This window comes from Plecotus auritus (genome assembly GCF_963455305.1).
Source record: "Plecotus auritus genome assembly, chromosome: 10".
NCBI lineage: Eukaryota > Metazoa > Chordata > Mammalia > Chiroptera > Vespertilionidae > Plecotus > Plecotus auritus.
In genome coordinates this window covers 46,337,482-46,349,539 of record NC_137785.1, presented here as the reverse complement: position 1 = coordinate 46,349,539, position 12,058 = coordinate 46,337,482, and the positions used below count along the sequence as shown (strand labels likewise).

The 12,058-nt window shown below is 36.2% G+C and overlaps 1 protein-coding gene across 7 annotated transcripts in view; it reads left to right on the top strand.

Moving 5' to 3' along the window:
- NFAT5 (nuclear factor of activated T cells 5) overlaps nt 1-12,058 on the top strand; it is a 105,550-nt gene that overhangs the window by 71,925 nt on the left and 21,567 nt on the right. For all 7 annotated transcript variants that reach the window (XM_080645823.1, XM_080645822.1, XM_080645825.1 and 4 more), the window contains one exon: nt 2,036-2,208. In XM_080645823.1, the coding sequence (XP_080501949.1) occupies nt 2,036-2,208 (173 nt within the window). The remainder of the gene's footprint in view (nt 1-2,035; nt 2,209-12,058) is intronic.

Below are 12,058 nucleotides of genomic sequence, written 5' to 3'. Positions count from 1 at the left end.
CCTCGGGAGTTCGACTGGGCGACCAGGACTTTGATCACTCACTATGACCTGCGCTGACCACCAGGGGACAGCACAGAACGAAGGAAGGCCCTGGCCAGCAGTCAGAAGGCCCCAATCGGCCTTGATCGCCGGCCAGGCCTAGGGAGGGACCCTACCTGTGCACGAATTCGTGCACCGGGCCTCTAGTTGATTATAAAAATAGTACCTACCCTAGCTGGTTTGGCTCAGTGGATAAAAGCGTCAACCTGCAAGACTGAAGGGTCCCAGTTCAATTCCATTCAAGTGCACATGCCCGGGTTGTGGGCTCAATCCGCAGTAGGGGGCATGCAGGAGGCAACTGATCCATGATTTTCTCTCATCATTGATGTTTCTCTCTCTCCCTTTCTCTCTGTAATCAATAAAAATATATTAAAAAATAGTATCTAAACATTGTAAGTTGAAAATACAGAATAATTGAAAATAATCAATAAAAAAATAATCATAAAAAGCTAAAACCATACCTCTCAAAAGCCAACTTCCTGGAAATAACCATAGCCAATGCTCTATCCACTGAGCCAAACCGGCTAGGGCTAACCTCTATTTTGATACTCATCTTTCCATCCTTTCTTTCTGATAAAATTGAAATAATATTGTACCCACTGTTTTGTAACCTGCTTTTTACTTAGCATTTTCCCATAACATTAAATATTATCCTATACTAGAGGCCTGATGCAGGAAGATTGGTGCAAGAATAGGCCTTCCTTCCCCTGGCTGCCAGCACCGGCTTCCCTCCGGCACCTGGGACCCGGGTCTTTGCTCTGGCCGCTGCCTTCCGCCTTCGCTCCAGCCCTGCCGCCCCTCCTTATAGCAGGTGTCCCACCCTGCCCCGGTCGCTCTGTGCCTGCGCGTACACATGCCCAGAGGCCTGGAGCGGCTGGGGCGGGGCAGAATGCCTGCGTCATTGCCATGGCAACGACGCAAGCATCCCAGCCCGCTGCCACCATCTTCGTCGCGTCAATTTTACATATTCCCTCCTTATTGGCTGTGGGTGCTTCCATCTTTGTCACGGAGTGATGGTTTATTTGCATATTCCATCTTTATTAGATAGGATCATATGTTTCTATGGCTACTTAGTGTCCCATTCTTGTTGGGATAATTACTAATATTATAAAAAGTAAAACCCGCCCTAACCAGTTTGGCTCAGTGGACAGAGCATCAGCCTGTGGACTGAAGGGTCCCAGGTTCGATTCCAGTCTAGGACATGTACCTTGGTTGCGGGCACATCCCCAGTAGGGAGTGTGCAGGAGGCAGCTGAGTCGATGTTTCTCTCTCATCGATGTTTCTAACTCTCTATCCCTCTCCTTTCCTCTCTGAAAAAAATCAATAAAATATACACTGAGTGGCCAGATTATTATGATCTCTGAACGCATAATAATCTGGCCACTCAGTGTGTGTGTATATATATATATATTAGAGGCCCGGTGCATGAATTCGTGCATGGGTGGGGTCCGGCCAGCCTGGCCAGGGGGAGGGGACATGGGTGGTTGGCCGGCCTGCCTGCTGGTCGAACTCCTGGTCGAGGGGAAAATTTGCATATTAGCCTTTTATTATATAGGATATACACTGAGTGGCCAGATTATTATGCGTTCAAAGATCATAATAATCTGGTCACTCACTGTATTTAAAAAAAAGATAAAAAGTAAAACCCATTTCCTCTGTATCTGAATTAGCTGCCAAAAGACAGAGGCTAAATTTATTTATTTAAAAAATAACACAGCAGAAGTACCTTTTGTAAATCATTCCTTATGTTCAGATTTTGAAATACTAATTTTACTTTTTTGTTGTCTTTTCCATTATAAATAAGCTGACAAGATTAGGAATTAGAAATATTCATGATTTACCCTTCTATACCTTTTGAAATTGGAAACTTATAATTATATTACACATTCAAAAATTAATAAGGAAGCAACTTAAAAAAATAAACTTATTATATTAAAAATACTGTATCATATGTACAACAGAAAATATCAGTTAATGTACTTTTTTCTGTTTTTAGGGTGGACTGCGTAGGGATACTGAAATTGAGAAATGCTGATGTTGAAGCCAGAATAGGAATTGCTGGTTCCAAGAAAAAAAGTACTCGTGCCAGATTGGTTTTTCGAGTTAATATCACAAGGAAAGATGGCTCCACTTTGACACTGCAGACACCCTCTTCTCCGATTTTATGTAGTAAGTAAGAAAATAGGAGATATTGCCGGCTCACGCAGGCCAGGCAGCAGGGCGGGCAGACGTCGGGGGGCGGGGGGAGGGGGGAGAGAAAGAAAGTAGGAGGTATTAAATATATGGAGGTTTTTTTTTTTTTTCAATTTCTATAATCTTTCAGACAGTCTAAATTTCAGATGCTTCACATACTCAAGCTTTTGGTCATGCAAAATTTGAAGCATTAAAAGCTATAGTCAAATTTTCTAGACTAAAGATGGATAATTTTGAATAAAATTCAAAGGATGTGTAGCATTTTGTAGTTTTCCATTATCATCCTATACTAATTTAAGACATAATTTAAATAGTTTACCGGAAGTAAATTGGAAAGCCAAGAGATTTTCCCAGCATCTTCATTGTGTGATAAATTGCTATGACCCTGTGTTTTGTGTTGTGAACATAAGAAACAGTAGGTAAAAGACACATGCACCTACCTATGTTCATTGCAGCATTATTTACAATAGCCAGGAAATGGAATCAACCTGTGTATCCATCAACAGATAAATAGATAAAAAAGATGTATTTATACACACAATTGAATATTACTCAGTTATAACAAAAAAGAAATCTTGACATTTGTAACAACATGAATGGGCCCAGAGGGCATTCATTATGCTGAGTGAAATAAGACAGACAGATAAACCAATATTGTATGATTTTACTTATATGTGGAATCTAACAAAAACAGAAACAAATGAACAAACAAAACAGAAACAGAGGCCTAGATACAGAGAATAACTGTTGGTTGCCAAAAGGGGAGGGGAGTATGGGTGAAAAGATAAAGGAATAAGAGGTACAAGCTTCCAATTATAACATAAACTAGAGGCCCAGTGCGGTGGGGTCCCTTGACCTGGCCTGCGGGGATCGGGCTGAAACCAGCTCTCTGACCCCCAGGCTGAGGGGTCCCAAATTGTTAGAAGGTGCAGGCCAGGCCAGGGGATCCCACCAGTACACAGGCACTGGGCCTCCAACAACCCCCAATGGGTATGGGGTGTGGGTGAAGCAGATTCGGGGCCGACAGTGCCCCAGCAGCAACCTAACACACGGCCAATTCCACGAGGAATCGGGCTCCCTCTACTGATTGAAGCGTCTGCCCCCGATGGTCATTGCGTGTCATAGCTACTGGGTGAACGGTGAGACGGTCTCTTAGGCTTTTATATATATTGATAAGTCACAGGTATGTAATATACAGCACAGGGGATATATCTAATAATATCATAACTTTGTTCAGTGACTTATTGTGGTGGTCATGTCATAAGGTATGTAAATGTCAAATCACTATGTTATATACTTGAGAATAATTTATGTCAATTATACTTAAAGAAAAGAAACAGTAAGGTAAGCAGAACTTTATAAATATGCAATGGTTGTACTTCTGATTACAAATTAGAGTATTATAGTACAGCATTGGGAAATGAGAAATGAAATTCTTATTTTGCTAACCTTGGCATAGAAAGTAAATGATGTGTGTGTTTAAATTCAATAATGCTGTTGAATGTACCTCATCATATATTCTGGTTTCCCCCTAATGAGTATTATTACAAGTAATAAATAGGAAAATTTTTCCTTTATACACACTCAAGAAGATTTTCATCAAGTGTGATTTTCTTTGGCATTTTTTCTTTGTAATTTATAACTGAATTCAAAAGAATGGAAGAGACCCATTCTTTCTATTCAGTTAAATTTCCTGTTGGGTTGTTATGAATATTTTGACCTTGCTTCCCTTTAGGACAGTTACAGAGCCTTTGTTATTTAATTGTAGCTTAGTTTTGTCAAATTATGTATCCTTTATAAGTCTTGTATTTCCTTTTAATTCATCTCAGAAATTATTGTACCCATACTTTAGTTTAGCAAACACCCTAATTTTAAAAAGAAAGTACTGAAATATCTTTTTGATCTTAAGACAGCTCAAATGGATTTCTCTATTTTTCATTATTATGAAAATTTTGTTTTAATATTAGTATTTCCTTGGGTGATTTCTGTGTAATGTTCAGTTATAACTAGGCTGCTTTTAAAGATCATAGGTTCCATGTTCATTCTATCACATTCAAATAGGGACAGAGTAAATAACCTCTAGATGGTTTATTGAGTTCTAAAGCTTTTCTAGTAGGGGTACTTCAATTCTGAATTTACTGTAATTCACAAGATGTCCCAGCTTGAATATTATTGGGATGGAGTTCCAATTTTAGCAGGGCATATGCAGTTCTTTTACATGATCTAATGCTGACCATAGCTACACTCTGAAGGCCACACCCAAGAGATGCTAGATAATTCAGACCATCCTGCTTTAGCAGGGACTGGGAGATGGTTGCCAACTTTATTTGTTTGTTCCTTCTTTCATTACTTTGTTCATTTATTTCTTCATTTTTCTATTGATTCATTTGTTAAAGTATAACTACGGGTACATACATTTTATATTTCCTACCACCTTTACATCTTTATCATGTAAATTTATTTGAAAATTATTATTCTAGCATGTCATCTTCCAAAACAGATATGGGAAGTACACTGCAAAAGGTACCCCTTACTTTAAAAGAAAGTACTGCTTATGTTTATCTAATCCAGTTTCTCTGGTAGGAAATATGAAAGAAATAGAGGTGGTAGGAAATATGAAAGAAATAGAAAACATGATTTTCTGAAGTTTTTTATCTGTAATTATTATTATCATTTGTTAATCATCACCGTTAATGATAATATATGTCCACATTGTCAAAAAAGTATATCTTCCTGGGAGGTTATGTCTGAAGTGAAAATGAAATCCCTAAGAAGCAGCAGCATACAGTGGAAGGCATATATAGCTAATAATAAAAGTTATCATGTTTGAACTCTGTGTGCGAGGGATTTTCTTAACCACTTTATAGGCATTATATCATTTAACCAGCACAGTATATATGGATACAGTTGATAAAACTGAGACTTAGAGAGATTAAATTACTTCCTCGGCTAGTAAATAGTAAGACCAGGATCCTAAGCTTGTGCTTTTTGCTACTATGTTACATTGCCACCATGATCACTTAAATTGCAGTGCTGAAAAAACAAGTTTGAACAATTCATTTCATTGTAGCCATAGCCTCTGCATGGTTAGGACTATGGTTACAGTATGAAATTATGTTAGAGACCTGTTTCCTCTACCTAGGAGATTAATGTTTTGTAATTTAGATTTTTTTTTAAACTTTAGAAAATAGATCAAAATTTGTATTGGGGGGTTTTACTTGAATACCTATATTATCCCTTCTATTACATTTTGTAGATGTCATTTATTATGGAAGTATAGAATATTTATTTTTATCCCTTTAGTTGACTGTTTGGCACTTGCCATCAGCTTAGAGAAACTGGATTAGATAAACATAGGCAGTACTTTCTTTTAAAGAAAGGGGTACCTTTTGCAGTGTACTTCCCATATCTGTTTTGGAAGATGACAGGTTAGAAAAATAATTTTCAAATAAATTTACATGATAAAGAGCTTTCATATTCCTTACTAATGTTACTATTTTCATAGAATTTCATGCAGACCGATTTTTTTTCTCCAAACATTGTATAACTAGCTTAAAATATTTCTAATGGTAATTTCTATGAACATCACTTAGATCTAATCATTTAGGCAAGAGTCTAATCCTGATCTGCACACTCCTCCTAATGGGTTAATGATTTGATTTTTTAAAAAGATCTATCATCCTATTTAATGAATGTCATCATTCTGTGTTCAGAATGTAATTTTATTTGATCATTAGAGGTTTTCATTAAATATACTACCAAAGGTATATAGGTTGGTCAGACAATCTTGCTTTATTGTTTAACTAGCAACAAAATGAAATATTTAAAAATTTTTATTACTTTTTAATTATTTTTGCTTAAATGTTAGACTGGATGAACAGAAAAAGGTATTAACTAATATTTTCACAGTAATACCTTATCTTTATATTGTATCTATGTTTTATCAAGTACTTTCATGTATGTTGAGGTCTTATGAAGTTAATAAATGTTCCCCTTATAATTGGAATTAGACACATAGGAGTTAGAGACATTGAGATGAAAATACCAACTTTACTACTGATAAAAGTGACAGAAAAAAGACTGGCTTCTTCATAAATCTATCCACCTAGTCAGAGCAGCACTCCACATTTGCAGGCTTCTTACACCTGGCAGCAAACAGCCTAAAATGTATGCTTTGTCCAGGTAGGCAGATGCAGAAGAGGGAGGCAAGAAGACTGGGCTAATCATGCCTAAGCCCAGCTTCTAACTCCTTAGTAATTACAAATTACATCTTCCTCCTCTCTAGTGATCATTGCTGTAACGGAGTTTCCCACTAATAATTATAGTACATTATCCTATTTAATCCTGACAATAACTTTGTGCTGTTAGTAGAATGGAAATGGTTAGTTTCATTTTTTATAAAACAAGAAGAGGAAGAAATCCTGTTTGTTCAAGGTAGGATATGGCAGATGAAAAAGACATCTGATTTTATTTGCCCATTGTTTAGAGTGAGTACTACAGAATGTAGGAAGGATTTTATTTTGATCAACTGTAACATAATAGTGGATATACTTCTTACATTGTATAACATATAATTTATTGGTAAAGTATTGGCATATAGGTACTTAATGGATTATTTTAAATTTATATACAATCAGATTCATGCTTTCTGTCTCATAAGAATTTTCTTTTTTTATAATAGTTTACTGAGTTATAATTTGCAGACTATATAATTTAACCTTTTAAAGTGTAAAATTCAGTGGTTTTTATTATATTCACAAAGTTGCGCAACCATCACCATAATCTAATTTTAGAACATTTTTATCACCACCTCAAAAAGAAAACCTGTACCTATTAGCAGTCACTCTCCATTCTCCTCTCACCCCAGTCCTTGACAACCACTATTCTTCTTTCTGTCTGTATGGATTTGCCTATTCTGGACATTTCATCTAAATGAAATCATATAATATGTGGCCTTTTTATTTGGCTTCTTTCACTGAGCATAATATTTTCAGGGTCCATCAATATTGAATCATATATCAGTTCTTCATTCTTTTTTTACAGTGAAATGATATTCCATTGTTTGAATATACCACATTTTGTTTATTCCTTAAGTTATTGATGGACATTTGTTTTTCCCCCACTTTTTGGCTATTGCAATGCTGCTATGAGCATATGTGTACAAATTTTTGTGTGGACCTGTGTTTTTAATTCTCTTGGCTATATACCTTGGAGTAAAATTGCTGGATCATATGGTAGACAGATTCTTGTTTAACAGTTCTCTGAAATCCATCTTATGACTCATAGAAAACAGGTTTTTTTAAATCATAATTTTTCTATTCTTTTACTCATTTTTCTATACTGTCACTGTCTTACATTTTTCTGAAAATACTGAAATGAACTAAGTTCTTTTGATCAGTTTAAATTTGGTCATTTTGTCTTCTGTTCTTCAGCCATTTTATTTGACCTATTTTTTAAAACTGATATATTACTAAATTTTTTCATATTTGTGGGGTCAGTCAACAAATTTTGGCAGGCAGTAAAATTGTTCGGGTGAGGTGTGTGTGTTTTTATTAATTGTGCTTATTAAGGCTGCAGTTTAGTTCATAGAAACAGTACAGTGTTCTAACAAAATAGTGCCTCATTGTCATTCAGTCAGTCATTCAGTATAAATGCAATGCTTCTCAATCTTGGCTATCTTACTTGACTATCTTACTGTTAATATCTTACTTGACTATCTTACTGTTAAAGTCCCTCTTACTTCATTAAAAAAAAAAAAAAAGACATGCCACTTAATCTCCAAAAGTAGATCTCTGGATGGTTTCGAGAAAGCTTCATAGTTAACTTAGTGGATAGTTACAATGTGCCCAACTCTAGAAGTAAAGACATGATAGCTTAAGGAGCTTAAAGATCTAGCAGGCTACGGTGAAAACAGATAAGCAAACTCCCTATTATATTATAAAATGATATAAAGGCATGAATAAGGTACAGTGGAAATGTAGAAAAGAAGAACATCTAATCCATACTGCTTAGTGATGGTAAAATGTGTCCTATATCTTCAAGGACAAATAGAGGTAAACCCAGCAGAAAGGGATTTTAGATGAAGTTCATTCTGGGTAGAAGGAGCAGTATATAAATATACTCAATGAAAGAGTATGCTTCTTTTATAGGAATTAAAATAGTTTGATGTGATTGAAACAAAAAGATACCTATGAAGAAGTGGTAAGATTTGAGGCTAGTAGAGCTAGGCAGATTCTCTTTCATAAAGAGACTTGTGTGTTGAGCTAAAGAATTTGAATTTTTTCCTGACTACTTCAGGGAGCCTAAGGTTTGAACTTAGGCTTTGAGGTGGAGTGTATGAGGGGCAAGGAAAAGTAAACATATAAGTAATACAAATTAAATTAAAAAATAAAATAAAAAAATAAAGAAAAGAAAAGAAAGAAAAGGAAATAGGTTAGTAAGAAGGGTTACAATTGGAATGGGAGGTAGAAGCAAACAGGAAGATGAGAGGGAGGTGGAAAAGGAAGAGGGGCCAAAAGGTGGTAGATATGGAAGGGAGGAGAGGAAACAGATTCTTGATACTCCATCTAGATATACTCCATGGAAGAAAGGCCTAATGCCAGAATTTGTGTTGTACCTTGTGACCTCTTGCTTCTGCTTGTTGGTTTAACAATGACCATTGGATTCATTGTCTGTTTTTGTTTGTTTTTAAGGGGATGGAAGAATCATCCCCCTTTACATTCTTAACATATTTAGAGTTCTCCAAACAATAATGTTATATATGTTTCTTTTGTTTTGATACAGTGTTTATATTATTTACTTATACTTTTATCAAATTAAAAATATGAATCTTTATACTTTTTTGGTAATCACCCTCTGGTAGTAATTTTTTGGTTACAGTTTATATTCAGTATTATTTTGCATTATTTTCAAGTATACAGCACACTGGTCAGACAATCATACACTTCACAGTGCTCCTCCTGATATCCCCACCTACCGTACACAAGGATGCCCTTTTCTCCACATCCTCGCCCACACTTGTGTTGTTTGTTGACTTATTAATGATAGGCATTCTGACAGGTGTGAGGTGATATCTTATTGTGGTTTTAATTTGCATTTCTCTGATGATTAGTGATATTGAACATCTTTTCATTTGTGTATTGGTCATCTGTATGTCCTCTTTGGAGAAGTGTCTGTTCAGGTCCTCTGCCTACTTTTTTATTGGATTGTGTGTGTTTTTTGTTGTTGTTGTATGAATTCTTTATAAACTTTGGATATTAACCCCTTATCAGATATGTCATTGGCAAATATCTTCTTCTGTTCAGTAGGTTGTCTTTTCATTTTGTTGATGATTTCCTTTGCTATGCAAAACTTATTAAAAATATTTTTTATTGATTTTAGAGAGATGACGGGAGGGAGAGAAAGAGAAACATCAATTGGCTGCCTCCTGCACGCCCCCTACTGGAGGCTGAGCCTGCAACCCAGGCATGTACCCTGACCTGGAATAGAACCAGGTGCATGGAATGATGCTCAACCAACTGAGCCACACCAGCAATGCAAAAACTTTTTAGTTTGATGTAGTCCCATTTTTTTATTACTTTTTTTCCCTTGCCCGAAGACTGTAGTAATTTGTTTAATACAGCAAAATTAATCATAGCTTTCTTCAATAATGTATATTAGATTTTATTTTATGCTTATTATAGTAAATCTGACTGAATTTAGTCAGTTTCTAGTTGTCTATCTTACAACTTAAAAATACATTGAGTAAACTTTTCTTCTCTTCACAGAAATCATTATTAAAAAGCTTTACTAATTCTTTTGACAGGTTGAAATATTTGCTTTGTTGTTTTTCAGTATTCAAATATTCATTACTTTTTTCAGCTTTGTTTTTTGAGACCACAATTTGAAAGCATCTATAAACACACTGTTTTTGTAATATCAGAAGGGTGGCTACTTTCTTGTGTTAATTATTTTTTAAACAATTTCAAGAGTCAGCTTACTAACCAATTAAAGATAAAACTAAAACAGTTAATGCTTAAATAATCCTGACTTTAGTTCTGTTTAGTATGAAGTCTATCCTGTTAGGTAACCATTAAACTTTTTTATTGAAAAGACTTTTTAAGGTCAAAAGTTTAAAGTTAAATTATCTTGAACAGCAACAAACTAGTTCTTATGTATTGTAAACATAAATATATAGGAGATAAATATACATTGTACCTTCACAGGGGCCTATTTTGCTATCTTAGACCTTTAATACATGAAAGGAAAAAATGAGACAGGAAAAAATTTTTGATAATCATCAGTGAAGTGGAATTTCCACATAAGTATTTGAAAATGGGGGGAAAGGTTATAGACTTTCCATTCATTTTGTTAATACAATATATTTAAATAATTTTGCACCTCTTATTGTTTGCTAGTAAAAATAATATTTACCATATTTTTAATGTCTCTTAAAAAACAAATATTTACTTGCAGAGTTACTCCAAAACATTGTAAATTAGTTCAATAAATTTTTTATTTAAAAAGGTTATATAGCCCTAGCCGATTTGGCTCAGTGGATAGAGCATCGGCCTGCGGACTGAAGGTTACTGGGTTCGATTCCATTCAAGGGCACATGCCCAGGTTGCGGGCTTGGTCCCCATTGGGGGTGTGCAGGAGGTGGCCGATAGGTGATTCTCTTTCATAATTGATGTTTCTATCTCTTTCTACCCCTCTCCCTTCCTCTCTGGAAAAACAAAAAAACAAACAAAAAAACTCAGTGCCTTAAACAACAAAGCTTTACTCCTCCCTCACTTTATGTTATTGGCTGTGTTATGGAAACAGTTCCACTCTGGGATCCAGGCTGAAGAAGCTGCCCTTATCTGGGATATTGCCATCTTTGTAGTGGAGGAAAAAGGAGATGGTCAAACCATGTGAGGCTCTTAAAACTTTTGCTTGGAACTGGCACATTACTTCATTATTCACACTGTTACGTGGCTAATTCTGATGTGAGTAGAGTGAGAGTTACAGCCTTTCCACTAGGGAAAGAGGAGCTGTGAATGTTTTCATAACAGTTTCCCACATTACATTCTTGTAAAGATAAAATGAACTGTAATAATAATCTATAATAATAAAAGCGTAATATGCTAATTAGACCAGACAGCTGAACGACCTTCCAGACATCATTCCAGACATCCTTCCAGGCCAGTGGTCGGCAAACTCATTAGTCAACAGAGCCAAATATCAACAGTACAACAATTGAAATTTCTTTTGAGAGCCAAATTTTTTAAACTTAAACTTCTTTTAACACCACTTCTTCAAAATAGACTCACCCAGGCCTTGGTATTTTGTGGAAGAGCCATAGTCAAGGGGCCAAAGAGCTGCATGTGGCTCGCGAGCTGCGGTTTGCCGACCACTGTTCCAGGCGAAGCCACAGCGGCGGGGGCCAAGGCAGAGGCAGTTAGGGGCGATCAGTCAGGCAGGCAAGTAGTTTGGAGCCGGCAGTCCTGGATGGCGAGAGGGTGCAGGCCAGGCTCTCTCTCACACACACACACACACACACACACACACACACACACACAGTGCACGAATTTTGTGCACCAGGCCTCTAGTCTATAATAATAAAAGCATAATATGCTAATTAGATTGGATGCCCTTCCGGACAAAGCTGGGGCTGCGAGGGCCGAGGTGGCCACCGCGGCAGGGGCCGAGACCCATGCACAAATTTCATGCATCGGCCCTCTAGTTAAATATAAGTAAGGAGAAAAAACTTAAACTTTTCCTAAAGTATAGTGGAATATCTCATTAATTTACAAGTTGATGACTTACACAAGCCATATACTAGGTGTATCAGTTAATAAGGCGGATT